This window comes from Gallinula chloropus, assembly GCF_964237585.1.
Source record: "Gallinula chloropus genome assembly, chromosome: 2".
Classification (NCBI taxonomy): domain Eukaryota; kingdom Metazoa; phylum Chordata; class Aves; order Gruiformes; family Rallidae; genus Gallinula; species Gallinula chloropus.
The window spans coordinates 8124017-8151500 of record NC_140086.1 but is presented as its reverse complement, the minus strand read 5'-3'; the positions used below and the strand labels follow the sequence as shown (position 1 = coordinate 8151500).

General features: G+C 37.3%; 1 protein-coding gene across 2 annotated transcripts in view; it reads left to right on the top strand.

Annotated features, from left to right (window-relative positions):
* KHDRBS3 (KH RNA binding domain containing, signal transduction associated 3) overlaps nucleotides 1-27484 on the top strand; it is a 93719-nt gene that overhangs the window by 56089 nt on the left and 10146 nt on the right. For both annotated transcript variants that reach the window (XR_014617138.1, XM_084260421.1), the window contains exons 6-8: nucleotides 2379-2489; nucleotides 3825-4017; nucleotides 15521-15603. Coding sequence is in view for 1 of the 2 variants with exons in the window: in XM_084260421.1 (XP_084116547.1) it covers nucleotides 2379-2489; nucleotides 3825-4017; nucleotides 15521-15603 (387 nt within the window). In the remaining variant the exon portion in view is untranslated. The remainder of the gene's footprint in view (nucleotides 1-2378; nucleotides 2490-3824; nucleotides 4018-15520; nucleotides 15604-27484) is intronic.

Here is a 27484-nt window from a genome sequence, read left to right as displayed (position 1 = left end):
AGGGGCCCAAAACTGCACACAGTACTCAAGGTGGGGCCTCACCAGGGCTAAGTACAGGGGGACAACTACTTCCCTAGTCCTACTCACCACATTAGCCTTTAAGGTGTTAGAAAGGCCCTTGGATGTGGTCCTGGACAGCTGATTCTATGTTGCCCTGCTTGAGCAGGAGGTTAGATCAGATGGCCTCCACAAGTCCCTGCAATCATTAACCATCCTATTGTTCAGTGATTGCATTTCATAGGAGCACTCACAATGGCTCAGGCCTTAAGGCAGTCTGGCTTAATGTTCTTGCTATATGTTGAGATCTGCTGATTCTTAAATTGAAAATAACTGCTGAATAATTCCCTATATACCCTAGAATATCTTGAGTTAGAAGGAACCATAAGAATCATTGAGTCTGACTCTCCACTCCTTGCAGGACTATACAAAACTAAACCATATGACTAAGTGTTGTCTAGATGCTTCTTGAACTGACAGGCTTGGGTGTCCAGCCCACCTCCCTGCAGAACCAGTTCTAGTGATTGACCACACTCTGTGAGGAACCTTTTCCTAATGTCTGGTCTGAACTTCCTTGATGCAGCTTCATTCCATTGTCTTGTATGCTATTGCTGGTCACTGCAGAGGAGGTTGACACCTCCACCTAGGGTGCCTCCCTTGAAGTAGTAGACTGATGTCACCCCTCAGTTGTCTTTCCTTTGTCTGCATTGGATTTTAACATATCAGCCTCGGTTGCTCCTTGTAGTATGAAGTGCCTTAATCTACTTAATTGTGCTTATTTAAGCTGTTCTATGCTATTGGTGATCTTTAATGTAGTTCCTACTTCCAGTTCTTTTATATTCTTTCCAAACTGAGAATCAAGACTGAATACACAGTCAGGTAACAGTTTTCTGTTCTTTATTTTGTAAAATTGCTTTTTACCATCCTGACCACTGTGACAATCTTCATTATAGCTGTTCTATGGGTAGTGATAGAGCAAAACCTATTACTTTGTATAATGTTAGGATATATACATTTATTTGTGTGCATTAACTCTCAAGCATCCCATCTTACTTTGCTGCATTGAATTTTTTCTATTTTTCTTTCTTTAGTATTTGGGTTGGGATTCAGCTACATGTTAGAGCTAAGTGTCAGAGCTCCTGGTGTAGTTTACAGAAGATAGTTGAATTATTTTTATTTCCTCTTCCTGTTCTGAAATTTGTCTCCAAACAGTTGATGGCACCATCCAATACATTCCACATAGGGAAAGGATCTGTCATGTCTCGTGTAGTACAATTTAAGGTATATATACATACACATCTCCCTGTTCACTGATGATTTGGCTTCAGTCTGGTAGGTTTTCTGATTCCAGAATGTTTGAAGATCTTGTATTTTTTTTAGGTTTTTTTAGAAATTCATTAAACTATCTCTGACCTGATTTTCTGAGTATTTTTACATTTGTTCCTTTAGCATTTTTCCTTTGAGGTTAGAGAAGGGTTCAGCTTTTCAAGTGATACCTCTTTTTAATACCTCTCCTTACCCCTGCTGTTCTAGTCTGACTGAACTCCTTTTACCCTTCCAAGCTTTTTCTTAACAGTTGTATATTTCTCTGACTTCCCATGAGATTTCTCAAAATATTTTCGAATGCTGCTTGCATACATTTTAGTCCATTCATTATTTTTAAACATAATTTCTCTGCCCTTTTTCAAATAAACAATGCCAAAACTGATCTGTTGGTTTTTGTGGAGGTTCCTATTCAGGTGTTTACTCTATTTTGACTCAGTTTCTGTTCATTGTTCATGTCAATTGACTTTTAGGTCCCTGATGATAATTTCTTAATGAAATAATAATTTAGTTTCTAAAAGTTTGCTCTTAGCATCATGCCTTGTTATGGCTCAAATCTGGTGGGAATTGAACTCTCCTGTTAACTGGGTTTCCTATTTCTGCACCTTTCTAGTCTCCAGCCAGGTGCAGTAGCCATCTGAGTGGTATAATACAGAACTACGTTTCAGACTGTTTTATATTTCTCCAGTAAATTGTAAATAGTCTTCTAATATAGGAGAAATAGGTGTGACACCCATCACCAATCCTATTAACTGCTTTTGAAATGTAGAAAAGACCTTCCCATCAGTGATTCTGGTGTTCTAATTACTCTGATAGCTCTAAAAACTGTACTTTTCCCTCCCTCAAATGTTTTTTCCATGTTTTTCAGCATGTCCCTCTTCCTGCTACTTTCACTTTAACCCTATCTAAAGGATGCCATGAAGACTATGGCTAATGATTCTTGAATCTTTTTATTGATTTTTTGACTTGGTATTGGCTATTGTCTATGCCAGTAGGTTCATTTCCCTTTGCCTTCACTTCGAAAGTATCACATTTGCTATTTCTTTATATTACTTCAGCAGGCTGTGTCTGGGAACTTCACTGCTCACCCCTGCCCCCACTACAATGAAGTCAAATAAGCAGCTGGTACCCTGTCCTGAGGAGGCATTCTACAGATTAGCCAAAACCAAGTAATAAGCACAGTTTTAAATCACTTACTCTCTAGGCTTGTTTAAAATACTTTGTGACTGTGTTTTGATCAGTAATTAGAATTAATAAAACCTATCCTGATTGTATCAAGTGTTTATGTTTTTTGTAGTCTTCATTTAGTGATGCAGTTTTTGTACTAGAGTGATTATATCTGTTTCTAATAAGGTTATCAGTAAGATATAACTTTGAAATGGGATAGGAGATCTTAAGTCCAAATCTGGATCTTACTTGATAAGTTGGAAGTTTCTACTGAAATCAAGGTGGTATTTTCACTCAATTGCAACCTTTGAAACTAGATGATGGCATGATAGGTAGAAAGGTAGTGTAGAGCTTGTTTTCTTCTATATATCTGTTAGTGTATACAATAAGTGTGTGACTTCCTGTGAACAGGCCTATATGCAGACAGAGCAGTCATTTAAACTCAATTACAGTCCATGGGGTGATCTCCTTTTAAAGGAGATGTGTTAGCAGTGTTTTAGACATCCTGTTTAAAAGAGAATTAATGATAACTTCTCACAGATTTTTACCTCCAAGTCCCTCCCTTTACTAGAGGGAGGTGGGTGGGGGAGGGAATTAAACTGTGAATAGATAAATTAATTTTGAAAGCTGTTTCAGTTTAGGTCTCAGATTTTTTCATCTATATGTTTAGTGTCCAAAATAATGGAATACAAGTTAATGCTTCTTACTCTTTCAGAACTTGAAAACCAAATATACTGTTATTTTTTTGTTCTTAAATACATAATAGAACATCAGGTTATATCCTATAACCAGTCTGCACATTTATTATGGGTTTGAATGTTTCCTGCTACAGCTGGAAATCTCTTCTTTTTAACCAGAGGAAAATATAGCTTTTGACTAACTTAATCTCCTACATGCAGTGTAATCTTTGGGTTGTGTTTAGAAGCTTACACAAGGTCAGAAGGGAGTCGCAACTGAATCCTTCGTGCGGGGTTTGAGTATGATACAGCCTGACAGCTTCAAATTAACCTGTTAATCTATGATTGTGATTTCACATACTGAAGTCAAATTCTAGTTGAAGTTGACTGATTCCAGAAAATGGGTTTCGGTGTCTGTGTATGCAGGAATGGCTCAAGCTAGTGAGTTTATCACTGAATCACACATCTAGCTTTATTGTCCTGCATTTATTGCATAATGTGTGTAACGGGATTAAAGCATACAGAAAAATGGCAAACTAAACCTCTTTCACAATTTCTGGCTGTAGCAAAGCAAAATGTGTCATGATGTGGGGGGAGGGAGCTGTTGAAAGGGAGGCTGAGTGTGTAGTATCTAATGGTGAGTGATCCATGTATTCACAGGGGCCGTGGAGGAGTGCCTCCGCCACCCGCAGGAGTACCGAGAGGGGCACCAGCGCCCAGAGGAGTGCCTCCCAGTAGAGGACCAGTCAGTCGTAGCCGTGGACTTCTAGCACCCAGAGCAAGAGGAGTACCTCCACCTGCAGGCTACCGGCCCCTTCCACCACCTCCGGCACAGGAGACGTATGGTGAATATGTAAGTCAAGCTGTTGACATACCATGCATAGTGTGTATTTTTGGAGGGGTGATCCTGACTGTCACTTTAGAACTCAGAGTCTCTTTAAGTCTTGCACCCAGAATCTATTGCAAGTGTAGTCATCTCCACCTTTTCAGACTTGAACTGTTTGATATTAATAAAACTTTTTATGTACTGCCATAAAAACACTTGCAGTGTATTTGTTAAAATAGTTATGTACCTCTTCAACACATTATATTAGGTTTCTGCTTTGCAGAAATCTGGAAAAAAGACATTGTCAGTAGATTTTTAATTCTCATGTAAAATTGGAAATACTATTCTATTCTTAACTTAAATTTGCAGTCATTTAACTGTTCAATGATTGGACAATTGAAATATTTTTATGAATCTTTCAGAAATGATCCTATGTGTTTAATAACATACAGTGCATTTCAGTAAGCTGTATGTGTTTATTTTATTGTATTAAAAATTAGTCCAATGACTTCATATTGTACATGACTGAAAATTATATATAGTTGTGAGTAGTTAATTTAAACCAAATTTACAGAATAGTGAGGAGAACTTGTTAAATCAAAACTGTTGTCATATAAACTGATATGGTCTCATAGAAAAATAACATTTTTAAGGACAATGCTTTGAATGGTTTATTTATCTTAACTTTTAGCATGCCCTCTACAGCCAAATCTGTCGGATTTTCTCTTTTCAGTCACTTGCTAGTCTGAGCTCTGGAAAACGGCTTTGCTGTTTAGACATCTTTTGTGCTTCTCCCAACCTTACTTCCACCTACCCTGTACCTATATTCTTTCACCTCCCCAAACCCTCTAAATCAATTCTCAACCTCAGTTCTTTTGATCAGAAACCTTATTTTCTATATAGCACAGCTTTATGCAGAAGCTTAATGTCAGTAGTACAAACACTTAAACACATTTTCTTCTGATTTACTCAGATATCTTACTAATGTTATGAGAACTAATACTTGACCAATATATGTGTCCCCTGGCTATACCTGACTTGACTAGTCAAGGTGGGTATTACAAGTGTGTGGTTATTTCACAGTGCTTCCAAAGGAAGTAGTTCTCATTAAATGTCCTATTTCTGGGACACAGACTGAAGAATACATGCTGATCTGGTTAAAAAAAAACACTTCTGAGTAACTTCATACTTACATATATCTGCTATTTATAATATGTGTATGTGGCATGGAAATAACAGGTGTTGGAATCTGTACCCTGTTGTAAGCTTTACTTCTGAGAGAATAGTTAAAAAATAGCACTATAAAGAAACAATACTGAGCTAATTAAGTTAGAAAAATAATGTTCGCTAGAACTGGATGACTTATTTTCTGGTATCTGAACTGGGGTAGTCATATTAAGCTGTAATTAATAAAGCAGCAACATTGCAGAGAAGGACCTGGGAGTTCTGGTGGATGACAAGCTCTCCATGAACCAGTAGTGTGCCCTTGTATCCTAGAAGGCTCATGGTGTCCTGGAGTGCATCAAGAGAAGTGTGGCCAGGAGGATATCTTCCCCCCTACTCTGCCTTGGTGAGGTCACAGCTGGCGTATTTTGTTCAGTTCTGGGCTCCCCCAGTTCAAGACACAGGGAACTACTGGAGAGAGTCCAATGGAGGGCTACCAGGTTGATGGGAGGACTTGAACATCTTCCATATAAGGAAAGGCTGAGAGAACTGGGTCTCTTTGGCCTAGAAAAGACTGAGAAGGGATCTCATCAACACTTAGAAATGTCTGAAAGGCAGACTCTGAAGAGGGCAAACTCTTTCGGTGGTGCCCAGTGACAGGACAAGGGGCAACCAGTACAAACGAATACAGGAAGTTCAGTCTTCATATGAGACTTTTTACTGAGGGTGTTTTTGCTTGCCCATTTGTAATATATTGAAGTGCTTTAACTATCTTTTAATGGTTAATGTAGCATGGGAGTCATTGGTAGTATTTCTGTCATTTCCTTACTAATAGTTTAGCCATATTTAGTGCTGGTTTGCCAATCTGATGATCTTATCAGTGTGATTGTGGGTATTGTAAGTTATTGTAAGCACTATATAGTTTCAGAGCCTTGGAGATGGGAATATTCAGAGAGGTTTTAGAACTTAAGCACTGGGAAAAAAAACGCTCTGAAAAGAACCAACTTGGATTGGACAGTCTGCAAGATTCATTAAGTTTTTCAGTCCCTTAGTGTTACAAGCCTCTGCCTTGTACCTTTAAAATAATGTGAAACTAGGCAAGTTCAGAAAGAAGCAAGCGATCTGCTGGATGGAAGGCTTTAACCACTTGCCTTCTGTAACTCTAAATAACAGGACTTCCAGTCCTCGCTATTTTCTCTGAGTACTAGCCTGGAGAAGAGGAGGCTGAGGGGAGACCTTATCACCACCTACAACTGCCTGAAGGGAGGTTGTAGAGAGGTGGGCAATGGTCTCTTCAGCCAGGTGACAGGAGATAGGACAAGGGGAAATGGCATGAAGCTGTGCCAGGGCAGGGTCAGATCAGATATTAGAAAAAAATTGTTTACCAAAAGAGTTGAGGGCCTGGAACAGGCTGCCAAGGGAGGTGGTTGAGTCACCACTCCTGGATGTGTTCAAAAAAAGGGTAGATGAGGTACTTAGGGATATGGTTTAGCATAGGATGGGAATGATTGGACTCAATGATCTTCAAAGGTCTCTTCCAACCTTGTGATTCTGTGATACTAAGTATCCTGTGTGGCGGAAAATGAGGCCATCAAGTCAAACAGCCTCCATTTGCCTTCTACCTTGCTAAATTCTTTGCTGTAGTCCTTGAGACTATGTCAGTCAGGATCAACAAAACTAGGTGACCTTTGCTGACCTGTACTTAAAAGCTGTAGGGAAGTCATCCAGGGTGTACCTGTTACAGCAAGCTCTACACAGGTCTGCCAGCTTTCTGGGGTATTTGTCGTGCTGACTCTGGATGCTTCATGTTGCCTTCTCTATTCAAGCTGAATGACATATTGGGCTAACAGCAATGTCTGCATGGTCCTCCTGGGACTTCATTGTATTGCATGTGTTTAGTACGGTGAAGAAAGCTTTGAAGTCCCTAAATGATACTTACATTTTTCTGCATAGCATCAGTTTAGTCAATACTAATGATTATGTGGCTTCTCTGACCAAACAGCTTTATAATCACTGTTCTCGCCTCACTGCTCTGTGGGGTGTGATAAGCTTTCTCTGAAGGCCAACACGCCCCCCACTTCTGTCCTCAACTGTGCATGTCAGGAGAAAGCCTAGCAAGAGTTGTAAAGCCTGGCCAGTACTTGAATAAGGGAAATCATAACAAGGTTGTTGCTAGATTTATTGATATTGAAGCGCTTACAGTTTCAGGAACACTTGTTCTTTTAATTATATGAAAATTTTCCTTTATTCATTGAACCAAACCCTAATAGATAAAAATATTTTCATGTATTTTGAAGTTGACAATATATCCATTAAGATAAGAAATTGAAATTCTACTTAAGTGCTAGCTGGAGACTTTCAGCTTTTCTGTGATTTTCAATAAGCAGGAAATCAGTAACACTATGTTAGCAATTCACGGCTTTTAAGGTGTCAATTCCTTAGCCAATATTCATCAAACATAACTGTTCACTAAGCTACTGTCTAATAACAGTTGCTTCTCTCTGGCTATTCCAGTTAACAGCTTAAAAATTTAAGGCTTTTTCCAAATTAGCAACACATCAATTTGAAGCTTTTAAGATCCAGTTTTTATTTGCTGCTATTCTCATTATACAGAGGTAAATATTTTGCAAATACTCCGTAAGAATTTCAGTTCTGTACTTTGTATGAATATAGTTGTGATCGTGCCATGTCAAGTACCACTTTGGCTGCTTAAATGTGCTAAGTGACACTTATGTTGATAATCAGGGTTTTTTAGGCATTAAGAACTGGGCTTTAAACATGGATTTAAACACTGGTGCTGTGGCACTATGGAAGAAATCTGCACTGAAAAAGCTCTGTAATCTAGCAAGTGATGGCCAAGACTTGCTTCAACACTGTTTCAGACAACAGATCTAAATGTCCCTTTCTAGTGAAGAGTGTGGGGAAGCTGTGGCAGAGCTTCAGATCTGTCTCTGGCAATGTTATTGTGTTCAGACAAGGGTTCCCTCAGCAGCAGATTTTTCTAATGCACTGACAACATGTATGATTTCTTGCAGTCAATGCCTCAATTAGAATGCTTCAATGAGATTGCTTTCTGTAGTAAGAAATTGAAGATGGAATGTCTACCAGTAAGACACTTAGGGAGCCTTTCTAATGTTAAATAAATTGTAATTTGAAAAAGAGTATTATGAACTATTTCCAATTACATGCAAAGGTGTTTTAACTTAAAGATACAGATAGAGGGTGCTTAAACAGGTACACAGAGCACTTGAATACAAAAGGGATGATAAGAGTTCAAAATCTGTTTAAAATCCCTTTTTTGCCTCATTCTGGCAGATCCTAAAGTGTAAGGATTACTAAGTTTTAAAAAATTATAGTTAAAGGCATAAATTTTGGGGTATTTCCAGGACTATGTTGCCTTTACTAGTGGACAGACCAGTGTTTCAGACAAATTTAGACTTAAGCTTGTATTTGTCATACTGTGTCTGTGCTATGAGACTGTACTCACATTAGGTATCATAGGAGATGGGTATAGCTGCTGCCCTAGTATGAGGCTGTGCTCATACTGTTTCCCATGGGGAAGACCCAAAAAATACATAACACATTAGCTAAGAAGATCCTACTCAAACAATGAGCAGTTGATGTGATGCTGTGTGTCTCTGGAAAGTTCAGTGCTTTTCCAGTAGTAGACCTTTAGATCAAAATCTTGTTTCAGGTATTCATATTCCCATGGTTCTCTGTGGTGATGGTGTGCTCATTACAGAATACTCACTATGGTGTTAGGAGCAGTTGTTTCTCTCCTATTGATTTTGCAAAAGATCCTTTCACACTTGTTGGAAGACTTAAGGGAAGTTTGTTCTCAAGTGACATTTGGCTTGATGGTTAAGAACAAAATCCATTTCATGATCCAGTGATTATTATAAAATATGCATGTATCTATTAGTGGAAAAAAATGAATGCACAGTGTTAATGTTTACAGGTGAGAGCCCATTCAGCTGAACAACCTATTGCGTGCTTAGTGCACCTTCCCAGAAACCTTGTGCAATTTCTGTGTTTGATCTTGGCATTGAGCTTGAATTCTTCATTGAGCTACTTAGTTTAGACTTTCAAAAAGTGAAAAATTAGAATTAATGAAGAAGCAATTTCTTGGAGCTATTAATACAATGTTGGTTTTGTCTGAACTGTTTTCAAAGCAGACTTCTTTCCCCATTAACACTACTCATTCTTCATGATTGAAGAAGGAAAGAGCTGTAGGAAAAGAGGAAAAGAAATTGTATGCCATATTAAAAAAATCCACGCTTTTTAGTCACAAATACTACTTAGTTTTGAGGTGGCAAAATATTAGCCAAAATAAGGACTAGTCCATATTATGTAGCACTTTGAAAAGTTCAAATTATCTGTGAACAGAGAGTTCAAGTACAGTCTTAATATTTTGCAAGTTGCACTGTTTTTCTTTTGGTCTTTTGAATGATAATAGTTTTATTAAAAGATGCAACATCAATTTCACCCCTGATTTTTATTTGCTTAGTTGTTCTGTGTGAAGCTTTTTGTTTGGATTCCTGGAAAAAGACCTGAGGTAGCTACACTTTCTAAGAACCAGAAAAATGATCTTTTGTCCATTCTTTCTGTTCCTATCTGTGGATAATGAAATGGTTTCCATGTGGGTTTTATACCTTTTTTTAAAAGAAAGGTATTTATGGAGTTTTGGCTTTTTAGAAGACTTAGGTGGCTAGGGTGAATTCAGGTAAGGCTTTTGGCAATCATGTTTGTAACATCAAACCACTATTTCTTCCCACTTTTGTCTAAATAGGACATGCAAGAAGAAATAAATTAAAAGATTTAAATTCAAAAGTCTGTCAATTGTTCTTGCATTTTAAATCCTCTACATTTACCTTCTCTGAGGTTTTTGCAATAAGGTGGAGAGAATGGAAAATCTTTGTTTTTCTCAGGAATCCGGGTGACATTGGCTGTGGGAAGAGTGGAATGTTTTGGTGGAAAGTCTGAAGCTTTTCCACCTGCCTATCTCAGAGTGGAAAGTTCACTTACATGCATATAATTTTTTCAAAGTGTAAGTTTAATCTGCTCATCTAAGTTTACCATTTTCTTGGTATTGAACAAGCGTGTGTCATTCTGATTCTGACCCTGCTCCCTGCTGTTGCTTATAGAACACCAGAACTGCTTTGGCCTCAGCTTGGTTTCAGTGTTACTGCATATATTCACTAGCAACTTTTTTTAGGTGCATGACAGTCTACTAGTGCATCTCTTATTCCAGGAACAGCTGATTTGTTCTGGTTGAACATGCACTAGGCTTCTAGAAGAAAACAGATTAAAATCTACAAAGTAAGAGTTTGCAGTCTGTGTATGATAGCTGCTGATGTTCTTGATGTTATTACTCAGTCTTGAGATGGTAGTACTTGCCCATATTTGGTTTGATTGGCCCATATTCCCTGTTGATTAAATTGTAGGGAGATGTTGTTTCCATGTAACAAAATGGCTGTTCCTTCCTTTACAGTTCTAATTTGCCAAAAATTCTTCATTGTGTGGCAGTGATGCTGCCTCGTTCTTTCTCCTTCAAGCTAATATCTGTGCAAACAGTTTTTTAAATTAATAGTTTATATCTAAAAGGAAGATATTCCTTCACTATTCTGTGATAAAGTACTGGTGTAAGTATTAATTTCGGAGAATTATGAGGGAAAGAAACAACCTTTTAGATATAGTGATAACAGCCTTATTTTTTCCCCTTGGATGGATTTCCTTGGTTGGAGAGAGATGGAAAATTGATTTCTTACTGATTTCATGATTTTTTCCAGCACTGCAAATGGCCTTTTTGTTAAAATGAACTTTTTACCCTCTTCTTTCTTCCTGTTTCTGTGTCATGTTCTCGTCAAAGCATTGTTAATTTTCCCTAAAGAGGGCCCAATGCTAGTCTGTCATCATCATTGACAGCAGATTATAATTTAAAGCCACCATTTCCTATTTTCCACAAACAAGGGTATGTTTAGAGTACCCTATTAGAAAGAAACACTGATGGGCAACTCTCAGCCTGATTTGTTTTGAGTACTGCAGAGGTTTTGGCAAAGATCGCTTTCACTGCTTTTATCTTTTGATCTGTGATATCAACTTACTATTTAATGTATTTGAAGGGTGCATATTTACACATTGCCTTCAGTTCTGTTCATGAAACATGTTTGCACTTTGAACTGAACATTACTGCTACCAGTGCTGCTTTCTGGATTTATATTAACTGTGGGCACTGTCATTGAGATGCAACTGTAGGCAGCAGTTATCTAAGAGGAAATGCAGTGTGACTCTGGCTTAATAAAGGGGTTATTAATCAGGTTTAAGATTTTACAGAGTAATTTCATATTCTTTGGAGAACATCTGTCTTGTAATTGTGTTCTGTTAAATTTAGTCTGAGTAATCTACACAAATAACAGAAGCAGAAGAATTGTTCTTTGGTATTTCAGATACTGTGTGCAAAATAGATGTAGCTTGAGGACTTCATAATTTTCAGCTCATCTTCCTTCTGTGTTTTGTTGTAAGCACAAAGCTTACAGCACACTTTCCTTTTGCTCAGATGTGATGTGATCAGTTATTTTTTCTAGGTTATCCTAAAAAGTAGAATAATGAATAACACAATGTTCCAATTCATGGGATAAAAATAGGACCTGCTTTGGGCTTTTTTGTTTTTGGAGTGGGAGTGGAAGTACTGCTTCTCTGTTAAAAGTCTGAAGACAAACTGAGCTTGTTGGGCTTCTTCAGTCTGCAGAAGGCTCTAGGGAGACCATATAGCAGCCTTCCAGTACCTGAAGGAGCCTATAGGAAAGCTGTGGAGGGACTGTTATCAAGGTGTGTAGTGATAGGACAAGGGGTAATGGGTTTAAACTGGAATGACAGTATATTTGGATTAGATGTTATGAAGCTCTTTACTCTGAGGGTAGTTAGGCACTGGAAGAGGTTGCCTAGAGAAGGTGTAGATGCCCACTCCCTGGAAGTGTTCAAGGCCAGATTGGATGAAGCTTTGAAGCCCTTTCCAGCAAAAGCCATTCTATACTGAGTACCTATAAATAGCTCCTCCTATAGCCTGAGTAGAGGAGGAAGTCCATTGTACAGCATATGGTAGATAGTAGGAATGAAATGCTGTCATCCACATGAAGACCAATGGCTTTAAATACAGAAATTAATGCTCTTACAAATACCTGAAACGTGGTGAAAAATCAGCAGGAAAAATACAATAGATTATTCTAATTCTTCCTGTATTTAACAGAAAATCTGAGCAGCAATGAGTGAGTGAATGTGATGTACTTTACTACAGGATATTTGTGCATATTTAAGTTCTCTCCTGTCCATCTTCATTATGTGTAAAAATGGTATTTACCTCAAGTTAGCATGATATTTTATAGTATTGAAACATGCCAGATGGCCAAGGGTGTTTCACCTAGATACTACATAAAGCTAAAGAAAACATTCATTGAAGCCACAAGGGGTCTGTGTTTAAGAAATTACTCATGTAGTGTGGATTTAAAATGCAAAACATTTTGCCTTGCCCAATGTTATTTGTAACCTTCTGAAAGTTTTCAAATACTGTATGACTAAGAAAATACTGTCATTCAGGGAAAGCTCTGAAACATACTTCAGCTGCCCCTACCTAATTGCTACTTCAAGGAAATAGTGCACAGTAAACAAATGTCTTGGAATTTGAATCACTTATCCCTTAATGAGCTATTGACAGCAGCTCTTTAAAACTATTTTTTACAGCGTGTTGCATGAAGTTTATCTTGGGTTCAATGTAAATTTTGTCTTATAAATGTAAGTATAGCAATAGAAAGGAAGAGCTGATCTACTTAGGATCATAGTAATTGCAAGAGCACAGATTAATCTTTTTTAAAGTTAAGTGAAAGGAGTCCCACATAAAGTACAAACCAGATAACTTTCCATTCAAAATTTATAAGAACAACCTTCAGCAAAGGGAGGATTTAGCACTGGAACAGACTGCCCAGAGGGGTTGTATAGTATCCTTCTCTGGAGATACTCAAAACCCACCTGGACACGTTTCTGTGTGACCTACTCTGTGATCCTACTCTGGTGCAGGGGGAGGGGTGGTTGACTAGATTTTTCGAGATCCCTTCCAACCCCTAACATTGGGTGATTCTGTGACTTGATTTCTGCAATATTCTAATTATTAACACACAAAATGTTGAACGCTAATGAGTTCCAGGTGAAATTTCCAAAGGGAAATGCTAATATTTGAAACATTTAAATCTCATACAGCATGGACAACCCCCAATATTTTTTTTAGTTCTGCTGGATATCTTGTTAACTTAAGGGTCTTTCTGTTACACATTTACATTGTCCTTTTGTCTGCTCAAAGTCAAAGATACGCCATAATTTCAGAGCAGTCTTTTTCCCCTCTTTCAATTTCCAGTAAAAAGGTGAATGTAAATGTGAATGGGAGTGATAGCTTAAATCTCCAGTGATTTCTTAGTGGCAAAGCTTTCCGAATATATGTAAAGGTTAATTTCCTTCCTCTTCTTTCATTTCTTGTCACTGCTGGGCATATACAGTTTAAAGTTTGGTAGTTCCTCTTAAGGATGACTCGCTCACAGCTGAGAGGAGCTATGAGAGGAGATCAAATGTCAAGTAAATATTCTGCAACAGAGCAAATACGTTGGTTCAGCTTCTGCTGTTGATCAATGTCTGTATTGTTAGCAGATGTCTGTGTATTGCATCAGTAAGTAATAAAATGCCTGCTCCTAAGAACTGCCAGGAGGCAATGGTTTTGTGGGTTTAGTGTGGCTTATCAAGAAAAATCCATATTGGATGGGCAAAGAAGTGCTAAGACCATTTTAATTTTTAGTTTCAGGACAAAGAATTACTGAAAGAGAAAACAATGCTTTTACTCTTCAAATGGGAGTATTTCTCCATGGACCTATTCACACTAGACAATTGGAAGAATCCTTGTTGTTCTTTCAGAATTACAAATAGGCTGTCATTCATTTGTTCCTGCAGTTATTCACAGATACCCTCCTACTAATCACTGTTGGGAAACAATCATGGTCACTGAGCTAGCTGTAGTGAAAGTAATAATGATGTGAATGTATATGGAAAACCAGGCATTGTGATCTCAGATGACTAGAAAAATGCTGAAAACTCTCTTAGTAAATGCAGTTTTCCATCCCTTACTTTTAGGATCTATTGGCTTCTGCTAAAGAAAACTTTTTCAATATCTAGGAAGCTGTCAGATTCCACTCCTTGGGAGATGCATTCTACTAGTTAGACAATGCCATCACTTGTTATCCCAACCTAGTTAATAACTGCTAGTTGGTTTTGTTTTCTGTCATTGCTGACAGTCTTGAAGATACTGTTTCTTGGGGAAGGCTTTGTTCTCATGAGACTTTGTCTCACGTTGTCAGGGTTTGATACATATTCAGAAAACACCATATATAAGATGTCTGGTTTTAATTTCTCTTGGTCTCTCTCTTCAGTGTGTCTTCTCATTAGATCATCTGGCAAAACTAGGCAAGATACCTCTATATATCCACAGAGATCTGTGGCATATTTGGATACTAGAATTTCCTTGAAATCAGTGCAAAGTGCTGTTGCTACTTTTTATTTGTTTAGCTCAGTTTTATTATTGGATGAAATAATAAACTGGTGTCAATTCTTTGGATTTCTCTAGTTCATCCTTCTCTGGGAAAACATTGCATCATTGTTACTTGTTTTTGTCTTAATTTTCTCTATTGTTTGTGGCTGGAGTTACCAGTGTATTCAACTTGGTATTTAAATGCAGTGCTATTTTTGGAAGAAATACTACAGTCTATATTTAAATAGCACAGATAATGTGGGAGGAGCAAGAAGTCCTCACTTGTAATGGATCCTTATGTCCAAGTTGAAGAGTTTGCAGAGGGCATTCAAAGAAGTAAAACTATCATTCTTTTTGGTCATCTCTATGGTGAGGAAAGAAATTTCCTAGTCTATGAAGAGTTTTGAATTTATTGTCCATAAATGTCAGTTACCTAAGTCAGTTGCACAATATTTATTCAGATGCTTAGATTCTGTATGTGTTTGCCAGAGCTTTCTTCCAGATAGATCACTTCAAATTCAAGTATGAGGCATTTATACTGTTTCTGCAGAAGCCACTGTTAACTAAAAAGAAACCTCTGAAGTACATTACCAATAGTTCAAATATGTTTAAAATAATTATACTTAGATGCATGTGTCCTCCTAAATGGAAGTAGTCTCTAATATTAAGATTTTGCTGTTTCATGATACATGTATGTAACATGCATTTCAGGAGAGCATTGTCTTTGGTCTTCAGAAACAGGTTACTGCTTTGTTTCTGTACTGTGCTTATGTTTAATGGTACCTTTCTTTCATATCATTCCAGGAGTATGATGATGGTTATGGAACTGCTTATGATGAACAAAGTTACGATTCCTATGATAACAGCTATAGCACTCAAGCACAAAGGTAAGTCTCCAGATCTGCTGTAACTGCATTTAAAATATACTACAGTTGCAATGTTAAAGTTTTTTTTTAATTTAATCTTAATCAGCAAAAATGTTATAAAAGGCATGTAGGAAATTAACCCCAGTGGTTTTTGTCTCTAGTAGCACATAAGTATAAAATTTATTGGATGATTGAAAAGAAACAGACTAGAACTTGAGTTTTGGTGATGTCAAATGATAAATCCAAAAGTTCAGGAATACTTAATTCAGTTTAATTCTGGAGAGAGGTGGGGGAAAGAGGAAAACTTTTTGAAAGGTATTAAATCATCTAAATCAGAGCTGATTACATCTTTAACTACCTGAACGTGGTTATATTCCAGTATTTAACCTTTATTTGGCTGTATACAAAGTACACCCCCTCCTTTGTGGAATTGTCTTTGAGAAATTTCAATCTCTTGCCATTTGTGTTCCTTCCCCTATTTCATTCCCTACAGTACTTTTAACCACTTCTGATTTATTTTCTTAAAACTTTTTCTTCAAAGGAGGTGCTATTAGAAATCCCCATGACTTATGGGAATGATAATGTGCCCCAGTGATAAATGCTATGAAGTACTACTTGTATCAGGCGGTAGTTTGAACTTAGTGGCGAACACCACATGACATTAACTAGCAGCTGGGCTGGTTATCCTCACTGTTAGGTACCTCTAATGTGCATGCCTGGAAAGGGGCATTCTATGCACACTAACTTTTAATTTATTCTTACTGTTTTTCTCTTAAACCAAGAATAGCTTGATCAATAGTACATTTTGTAATGTATCTGAGAATCTCTTGCGACTTTTATGGCAATAAACTTCAAACAGTTGAAACAATGTTTAACAAGTGATAAAATAAAATAGTGCTCTAGTTCTGTTACTGCTTTAGCTATTTGGGGTGATTAGAGCTTCAAACCTTGCCTTCTAGGAAGGTCATGACAGTAGGAAGGGGGGATCCTTGGTGGATATTGTGACATTGACAGGTAGAAATTACTGTTCTACCTTCTGATAAATTTTGGACTGTTTTACAAGGTAGCCTTATCTGAAATACTACAGAACTGTTCTCAGTGAAGTTGAGAGCAAAGCTATTTACACCTGACATCTGCTTTGCTGTAGTGTTGACCCATGCAACTTAAATTTTGTTGTATTATTATCTTCCTGTGCCCAACAATTTAGTCAATGTGAGAAAGCTTAGTGGAAGGTTCAAGTGTCACTGTTGGGAACTAACAAAATGAAAATACCTTTGTTCTGTGACACTTGGCCCCTGCAGAATCTTGTAAACTACTGAAAATTGATAAAAATGATTCAAGAAACCACCAGTGTAAGACCTTCAGAATATGAGGCTTTGTAGGATGTTACATTTAGAGAGCAGCTGTTGGTAATGGATTTTTTTCCAAAAAGAAAATTACCAAAATAGTCCTCAACTTTTATGTTGGTAATTCTGTTCTGTTTTACTGCTTCTAGTGTTGGTAAATGGGTTTATTGCACACAAACATTTGGACTTCATTACAAAGTCATTTGCCTGAGCCAAAATTAAACATCACTTGGATTTGATTTTTTCCACGTTAAGAACATTTTCACTAAGATACTTTCCTTTGAACTAAAATTAGCAAAAAGCTAATCTCCCAAGAAGTGAAATTGCTCTTGTGAAGGATTAATACGAAGAAATATATAGAAAATTCTTAGATACAATATGTGTGCATATTTAGCCCAGGCTGGAAGGTGGTGCTTCATAAAATGATAGCTCTGCCTTGTATTTTGCCTGTATTTTCACAATACATATACTGTCAGATTTTGTTGAATTCATTATCTTCTGAATGATTACTTCATTTTTGCCACTAATTTTAAGTGATGCATGGTAGAAGAAAACAAGAAATGATTCACTTGTACATTTCTCACGGGGTATTGACACTCATTTTCTGGCATACTTTCTGGCTTGGCAAAAATTTTTAGGATTTTATTGGTAGGCAAAAAGTAATAACTGTAAACAGCCATCTGAGCTACCTAGAACAGCATTCCTGTCTTTAACCTGAATATCAAATAGTAGCCCATATTGCAAAATGTCATTTTGTAACCACTAAGAGATACTTATCATATTTATATGCATTACAATGTCTTTACTGTGAAGGAAATTAGGGAAAACTGTATTGCTTTCATAGTTTAGCCTTATATCATTCTTTATATTCTGCCCCCTTAAAGCATGGAAAGAAAATGTTTGCACAAGAGGGTATTTACATGTTTAAAATGTATAATTTAGTGACTAGCACATGTAAATAATTCTTCCTCTTTCCTTTTGGAAGTTGAAAGTAGTAATCTTGAAATGTAATATTATTTATAATGTCTTCTGAAATTAATTTCCCTAGAAGTTTGTGATACAAATGATACCGTGTATGTAAGAAATAATTTGAGAAATCGCTAGTAAAGATGGATTTGGTCATGTTCTTCAGTACATGAACACTCTTCCTGCACCTCACCAAGTTTGTTTAATGTTTATAAGTGTAAATTGTGTGTTCAGTGTACATATGTGATACAGAGGCATTAGAAATAGCCATTTTGTTTTAAAGTGGTTTTGGTTTAGTGATTCCTCTGTTAAAGATGGAAATTCTCCAGATTTGACCATTCAGTACAACATGTTGTGCCTCTCCGTATTGTTTTGAATTTGATGTTTCTAGTGCATTTCTCAGAAATGGCCCATTTGAGATGGACTAGGATGGCTGATAGACTCAGATAGGAAGCTTAGCATACTCTATGGTTTTATGTGCATTAAGGTAGTTGAGTTTTTGTGTGCCTCTGCAAACAATTTTTCCTTCCTATAACCTAACCACTTTTTGCTACAAAACCATGTGTGTTAAACTTTAATGGCATTTTATTTGGTGTGTGAGATTATCTGTTCTTGGCAATCTGAATCTTTAGTTAAAATCTGTAACAGCACTAATAGGGATAGAAACATCAGAATTTTCTCCAAGTTGTCATGTATCTTAATGCCCTATAATCCTATATAAAATGTTTCCTTTAAAATACAGTCTTATCCACAGTTTTTGCTCATGTGACAAAGCCCCAAATAGTACTTCAGGATGTCTTTTACAGAATTATTTCTTATGGTCAAAAAGACTTCAAAATATCCCTTGGAGCTGTAGTGACCTTGACTAGATATCTTAATCAAATCTCTTCTAAAGATCATTTAAATTACATGTATAGCTTTTTGCGGAGGATTGCGAGATTATATTTTTACTGGTGTAAACTGGGATGGTTAATCACCTGGGTGGTTCAGTATTGTTATAAAAAACAAGTGATTTAAAATTACTTTAACAAAATATTTTTCAATTTCTGCTAAGCAAAAGCCTGCAAATACTTAAAGCAGCTGAGAATTTACCTTAATTGTGTCTAATCATCAGTGACAAAATCTAAGATCATTTATGGTTTATACTCCTTTGCCTAACTAAGGAGAGCAGCAAGACCAGGTTAAGAGCTGCTGTCATGTAGAGAATATTTCACATTATGCAGCCTAGGAATTCCTTCTTAGTGTTTCTTCTAAATGTGTGTAATGAAATTAATGTGCAGTTGTATGCTAAAAACCTTTGGGATCTTATGGTAGCATGTGAGTCAGAAGTGTGAAACACCATGCTTGTGTGTACGTACTTTTTTATATGCATATAGGTTTGTAGGCTTCCCTTACCAGCACTTAACACATGCTTGCTGCCACAACCTAGCTCACTATTAGCCTTCCCCAAATTTGTCTAGAACTGTAATCCTTGGTTGTACTGCAGAAATGTTAGGGTGTTTTGATAGCCTGATGTTAATGCTAGATCAATTTTATTATGAAAATTCAGAGAATAATACTACGGGGGAAGCAGGAAAGTTTAGTTGGCTCTTCATTTAAATTTGTACATAAATTTAAACATTTTCAGTATAAAGCAGAATTCTGTTTATTTTGATCTCTGAAATATGTTTCAAATCAAGCAAAAGTGCTTTTGTCCCTTAGTGGTTCCATACATGATCTGCACAAGTGTTTGTGAAGACAATAATAGGGCAAAGGGAAATGGATGCTAATAAATCAATTGGCACTGTCAGTTCACTGTTTAATGTTCTCTAGAATACATAAGATTTATCACCAAGGAATTGTGTAATAATGGTAGTGTATGGAAACAAAGTCCACCAGGGAGATGTACTACATCATTCGGATTTAGCGCTGCCATCTGCTTAATAGCACTGAGATGACTACAGAGGTACTTATGATCAACCATTCATAGCAGTGACAGATGCTGCAGAGAGTTAACATGCCAGAGAATGAGGTTTGTTTCTAAAATTCAGATTATGTGACAAGGTTGCTGAAAAAGGGGGCAGAGTATGTTACCTCTCCAGCAGCATTAAAGGTTTACTGTGTGCTTTTAAGTTTGCTATCAAGAGAGAATTGCTAACACAGTTACTGTAGTACAAAAAAAAAAATGCAGAGAACCCCATCTGTGTACTTCATGGCACTCTGAAGTTTCAAATAACTTCTTTAGGCTTGTCTGCTAGCATTTAAAACTGGGTACTTTTCCTAGCAATGACAGCTTCTGTCTGGCATCATTATTTTTTTACCTACAGCAGATCAGCACTCTCAACTATAAATGGAATAGTTTGTGTAAGAATACAGCGTTCATGTGTAATGTAGTATTTTCTGTGCTTAATTATAACTTACATGTAACTTCAAACTGTTTTAGATCTTCAGGGTGATCTCACCTACATTCCATTAAAGAATTAAACTAAACTAAACGTTGTTCCAAAAGGGGAAAGATTACTACTTAAGGCAATTGCTGGGTTTGCATAGTTCTCTGCAATGTTTCCTGGTTTTTACACTTGTCTATTAACCCTCTAGATTTCTCTGTGCAACCATGATTCTGCCACATAGTTTCTTGGTTGTTGTTCTTGATACAACTACTGCTAGATATGCATGTCAAATCAGACCAAAATGATACATTCACATGCCTGTCAGTTACCTGTAAACCTCAGAGCTGTTCAGTAGAGCTAATCGGAGGGAATTGCCAAATTCCCTTCAGTTTAGCTGTGTTCATTCAGTGAACTTACTCTTAAGAGATGCTTGATTCCTAGTATGGAGCTCTTGCCAAGACCTAGAGATACAGTTCTCCCTATTTTCCATTAGAAACTCAAATTTTCAGTTTTATTGTGAAACTGTGATTAGTAGTCATCCAAGAGTCAATGACATTGCCTTTTATAAGAAGAGGATTTTCATACAGCTGAGTGTATGGGTTAGAAATTAGCTTATGGAGGTGTTGCTATTGCTATCTGAAAGTTAATTGCTAGCATTTTGTTTGATGTTCAGTGTTTTAAATTTACATTGTTAAGTTTGTCAGCAATCATGCATTTCCAGGCTGTATAAATATGCATTATATGCAAAACAGTGTCTTACTGTAGCTTTTTAAAATGTAATTCTTTGGATTTTAATGCTAGTAGCTGTTTGTATTTCATACTCTAACTTATAAATAAATCAATCCACTGCGGTTTGAATTCTGGGGCTAGTGCAAATGGCTAGTATTTAGTGATTGTTGCTTATGAACACCTGGTACATACAAGCTTATTGGAGGGTGTATTTCTGTACAAATAAAGCCTCAAAAACATTAGCATAAACAAGCTAATGTATCTTTTAACTGAAAATCCCTGCCATGTGGTTTCCTGCTTAATTTTTATACTTATGTTATTGGAAGAGGTTTTCTGCAGTTTTCAGATTTAGGTCTTCAGGTTTTGATAGATGTCTTTTTTTATCTGTAATAAAGTGACAAGGTAAAATAGAAGTTCCTCAGTAGCACAGTTAGCTTTTATTGTGTCAAGCATGCATGTTTTAATTTTTTAAAAATTCTTTTACTGAAGTTTGTTATGAAACCTCAGGCAATTCAAGTGTAACAATGGGGGAAAACAGAAAAAACTCAAGTATAACAAGCTGCCTGTATAAAAATGGAAGAAGTTTTTAGAATCCTCATTATGTTGACATTAGTAGATTGACATTTCTAAAAAATGAAATAAAATTGCTGTTAATTTTTACAAATTACATTTAATAAAATGGGGTTTAGATTTTTTCTTCATGGCGTTGCTATTAAACTTAGTTTTGAATATGCTTCAATGTTTAGAAAACAAGTAAAACTAAAAATCTAGAGGTCCATTGGAGAAAACTTATCTTGAGGTGTTAGTAGTATAAAAAGCAGTTATGAAATTTTAAATGTGTCAGGAATCCAAAAGAAATTATTTCATAATACTCATTTTGTGTGATTGATTTAATTTTACTTAGGTCACTGTACAGCAACTTAGACTGAGCAGTTTAATTACCATAATATAATTAGAGGATTAGTATTTGGTACGATTTAGGATTTTTTCCTTGTTCTGATTACATAAATGAAAACATAAGGAAAGGATAGGCCAAATAGGATCTTTTAAGAAGTCCTTAATAGGGAGAAAACCTCATTAACAGGTAATATTTTTGAAATATTAAATGCCATATTGCAGTTACTAATGGCAGCCTGTGGAATTTGTCATAGTTTAAAAATATCTTAGTTTTGAGTACTTCAATTTAATTGCAGTATGTTTTAAAAACAAGGTACTCCAAGCCTGCATGATACAGGTCACAGAGGAAGGAGAGTATCTAGTTGCTGGGCCTCAGCATGATGCTCCAGCAATGCTTCTGGATATATGGTCTTTGAGACAAATTTGATAAATCAGGTTTTTGTATCTTACAAATTAAAGTTGTTATTCACATACAAATAACTTTTTCAAATGTCTTAAACTTTCTACCAGTTTAATTAAGAGATACCAAGGTAAGGAAGAGAAATTTTCTGACTGTAGAAAAGGATAATGTCCTACATTTGCACTTGCTGTAGATACTGAAGAATATACAGTGGGAAGAATTATTTTTCCTGTGAAGGAACTTCACTGGAACTCAAGTTGGAAGCCAGAGTATTAGTTGAATGAGACACATGAGAAATTAGTCTTCATCAGTTCTGAACATTTGTCACAGATTAAGGCCTCTTCCAATCCAAACCACTTTATGAATCTTTAAGACATCTTTGTAGATGGTTTGATGCAGTTTTGCTGGTTGTCAGTCAACATAGCAGTAGCTGAAACTTGCATTTTCTCTTAGACTACCCTGCCTTTGGTTTGCTTTCAAGGGAATAAAAGATTTGCCTCTTCATATTGGCAAGGAAGTAGCTATATAATAGGCCAACTTTAGAAGAGGGAGGTGGTGGCTGGAAAACTTTAGTTGGTCTTATTTGTTTTTCCTCCTTGTGTTTAATTTAGAAGTAGTACTGGGAACTGTGAATTGTACTTAAGTACAATTTTGGCATCATTCAGTTGACATTACAAAAAGTAGCTTTGTAACCATCAGGATTTGAGGTTTATCATAGTGTAACTGTCAGGTGCAACGGGTTTGGGATTTATATGTGGATAAAAGTACTGGAGTCCACATAAGGCTAGCAAACAGTCTTAGTAAAGTGGATTTCACTATCTTTTAAAACAAGAGGAAAAAGTATTACTGCCTTACTGTATGGGATGAGGCAAGTCTTGAACCTTGCCTGCATAAGGAGTGTTAGAGAAGCACTGGAAGGATCTCAAACGTGGTAATACATTCCTTTTAAGCTGTGAGATACTTATGGCTGCACAGCCCTGAAAAGCTAAATACAGTCTCTTTAACAAAATAAATTCTTTGATGGCACTCTTATTTTTGCACTACCGTATAAATCTGGGATGGAATGACTTTTTTCTCTCAAATGTTCAATTTCAACTGAGTAAGGTATCAAATATATAGGAAACTGATGAAAGTTGTACCATTTCTTCAGTAACTTAGACAAGTATGATGTATACATTAGTAGCATTTCTATGGACAGATTGGTGACATACTGTCTATGTGGTTTCTGTGGATGATGTGTTTACTTTGTACTCCAGTCTGTCACAAGTAACATCATCTTGGATCTCTAACAATGTCTTATGCAGAACTTGAGAGGGATAACCAAGAATTAGATGGAATAATACCTACAGCTTTTTCCAGTGGATAGTCTTTCAAGATTTTGACTAATATTGTCAGATTTTCATTATTCTCTATTGTTTCCACTGTTCTGAGTAGTCTTGCGAGGGAAACGGAAGAAAATGCATCCTTTTCCAATGTTAATATTCATGTTCTCTATATAGCAGTTGGAACACATTTGGTACACACATGGATAGTTTAAGACTTCCAATTTACATGTAGTTCATTTCTCTCAAACTTCTTTGTAAACTAGACAGATGTGTTGGGGGATGGCTGGGGCTTGGTTATTTACAAGCCAAACCAAACGCTCATAGGCAGCCTGAGTTGAAATTTATTACAACTTGTGTTAAGAGTAATTTCTAAACAGTGATTGCTAAGGGAATCTTTCAGGGGGCACTCTGGTCATCTTTGAGATTATAGGTAATAGATTTGCTATTTGTATGATTCGTGGGAGTACAATAGGATACAGTTTAAGGCAGATTGCATCATTTTTCTGTGTTTTATAAAGCTTTCACATATAGGTCTCAGTTGCTTTCTCAGATCATTCTGTTTCACAGACATAAGCTGATGAGAGTATCACAAACTATCTGTAAGATGCAAGAAAAGATGTGGATCTCCTCTTGATATCCTGCTTTTAAGCTATCCTGCTATTAGCTGGGTTACAGAATATGGCATTCTAGTTATCCAAAAAAGCATTAGGATCAGATATTCAACTTGGTATTTCAGACAATTATGGAGTTATAAGAAGCTTCACTACAGTGATTGCTGTCTTAACATTCGAGACACTATTCTTCCTGCTTGCTGTTGACAGATGCTTTTGGATATCAGAAGCAGCTGAGCATGAAGATCTAGTAGGAATGATAGGAAGTCTTGTCCTTGTGGAATAGTTCTGTTCAGATGTGATTATATCAGTCAGGGTCTATCATAAAACCTCTTGAGAGAGATGCTCATTTTTTCTTTCTGCTTTGATGTTCTGTGACCTCTGTGTAGGAGAACAAGGGTGATACTTGTGGAGTGACTCAGTGCAAAAGGAAACCTTCATGTTTGGAAGGCTTTCTGGTCACTTTCTGAAATTGTCCTGGCTTTTCTCTGAAGGGATTCTGATACCATATTGCAAAAGAAAAGGCAGATTTCCCCCACACACGTACACATTGCTCCATGGTAAACATTGCAAGAAGCTGAACTGGTTGCAAAGACTCATCACTGAAGGGGAAGTTTCCCTTCACTCAGTGCTTAAACCTGGTAACCAGGTTTTTAATGCTTAAGCCTGGGCTTTTCCACTAGACTTTAAGCTTTCAATCAGAGACCTTTTACTTTCCTCTTAGCATGGCAGGAAGCCTGATTGCTACTTTTGTTTCAAACACAGAAATGACAGAGGTCTGATTCAGAAAGAAAGGCTGTGGCAATCACATGCATTAATCACAATATATTTTGACTACTTTTATGCATTTTCTGCAAATATTAAAGAACACTTGCATTGTGTGGTTGATGTGACTGTTCTGGAATTGTCCCAGAAATAGCCTAGTGACCTATTCTGTTATCTTCAAGACTTAGGTTGAAACTTTACCATTTTGATACCTGTTCCAAGGGAATATCCTACATCTGGGCAGAATAAGCTCACAGTTAATATGGCATAAAAGGTAAAGATTTCCTTAAGATTTAACCATGTCAAAAAGTAGTTGCTGTAATTTGTGGTTTTTCAAAAAGATTTGTTCTTCTATTATGGTTCATCAAGATATTTCCAGAAACAAACAGCTTAGCAGAAAAGCCTGAGACATTCAGGTCATATCCCCTAAGACCTTTGAAAGCTTGTTGAATACCTCTAAAGCATTTAAGACACTTCTAAACACACAGTGGTTCTAGAAAAATCATAGGAAGCTTCCCAATCCTCTCTTTCAGTAGAGAAAAAAGCTTCTCTAAGGCTTTACTTCATCAGTGATAGAGTACTAAAATCTGAGGTTGCTTTTCTCTATTGCAGGCTTTTTGAACAGAGAAAACAGGCACTTTCTCCGGCTTTATTTAAACTGCTTAAGTCTCACTTCACACTTCCTCTAAACATTGTAGGATTAATGTCCAGCCCTCAGGATTAGAAGCAACATAGTACTTTAAATTTATTGTTCTTTGCTAATCCTTACATATCACTAGGTGGTTACAAGTTTTTATGTTGACATGGAAAATCAAAGCTTTTTTGTTTGCCACCTCTGGCTTCTCTTGTTCAGTCCAAAGACATTGTACTGGAATGGGAATACAAAAGTTAAATACAGAGAGGGAGGTAAGGGCTCTGTAGGTACAAAAGATACAAATCAGAGCTGATACTTCAGTGTTCATTGCACTTGTACTGTTTACTTGATGTTTAGGAAGAAGCTTGAAAAGTCAGTTAACTACTGTGTAATGCAGCTATCCACCTACCAAGTAGACACCTAGACAAGTAAGGAAAATCTGACTACAAATTTAAGAAAACTGCCTCAAGACAAGTCACACTTTAAAGACATGTGGAACTCAGGTTTAGTCTTGCTGGATTAAAAAAGATAGAATCCATGAGATGTTTTCCTTGTTCGAAGAGGAGGGGAAGCACATGAAGAGAATGAACCTGGTTTGTGAGGGGGGGGGTTGTCCTTTCTACGAGATAAAATGAAAGGAACAGGAGGAAAGATCTTCCCTTGAATAAATCCATTAAAGGGAATGCAGAGTTTGTGTAGTCTTAGTCGGAATGCTAAGATGCCAGAAAACCTGTATATCACAGAATCACAAGGTTGAAAGATACCTTTGAAGATTGAGTCCAACCATTCCCATCCTATGCTAAATCATATCCCTAAGTACCTCTTCTACCCTTTTTTTAAACACATCCAGGGATGGTGACTCAACCACCTCCCTGGGCAGCCTGTTCCGGGCCCTGACCACTCTTTTGGTAAAAATTTTTCTGATATCCGATCTAAACCTGCCCTGGCACAGCTTCATGCCATTTCCCCTTGTTCTATCTTCTGTCACCTGGCTGAAGAGACCATCGCCCACCTCTACAACCTCCCTTCAGGTAGTTGTAGGTGGTGAGAAGGTCTCTCCTCAGCCTCCTCTTCTCCAGGCTAAACAGCCCCAGCTTCCTCAGTTGCTCCTCATAGGATTTGCCCTCCAGCCCCTTCCCCAGCCTCGTTGCCCTTCTCTGCACTTGCTTGAGGACCTCAATGTCCGTTTTATGGTGGGGAGCCCAGAACTGAACACAGTACAGGGGCACAATTACCTCCCTAGACTGGCTGGCCACACTGTTTTTGATACAAGCCAAGATGCCATTAGCCTTCTTGGCTGCCCGGGCACACTGCTGGCTCATATTCAGCCTGCAGTCAACCAACACCCCCAGGTCCTTCTCTTCCTGACAGCTCTCCAGCCAATCTCCTCCAAGCCTGTAGTGTTGCATGGGATTATGTCCCATGTGCAGCACTCTACACTTGGCCATGTTCAACTTCATCCTGTTGGTCTCAGCCCATCAGTCCAGTCTGTTCAGATCCCTCTGAAGAGCCCCCCTACCCTCAGGCAGATCAACACTTCCTCCTAGTTTAGTGTCACCTGCAAACTTACTGAGAGAGCATTCAATCCCTTCATCGAGGTCATTGATACAGATGTTGAACAAGACTGGACCCAGAACTGAGCCCTGGGGGATGCCACTCATGACCGGCCTCCAGCTGGATTTGGTTCCATTCACCACCACCCTTTGGGTCTGTCCATCCAGCCAGTTTTTAACCCAGCTGAGGGTCCACCTGTCAAGGCCAGTGGCAGCCAGTTTCTCAGTCAGAATGCTGTGTCAAAGGCTTTACTGAAGTCCAGGTAGACCACATCCACAGCCTTCCCCTTGTCCATTAAGCGGGTCA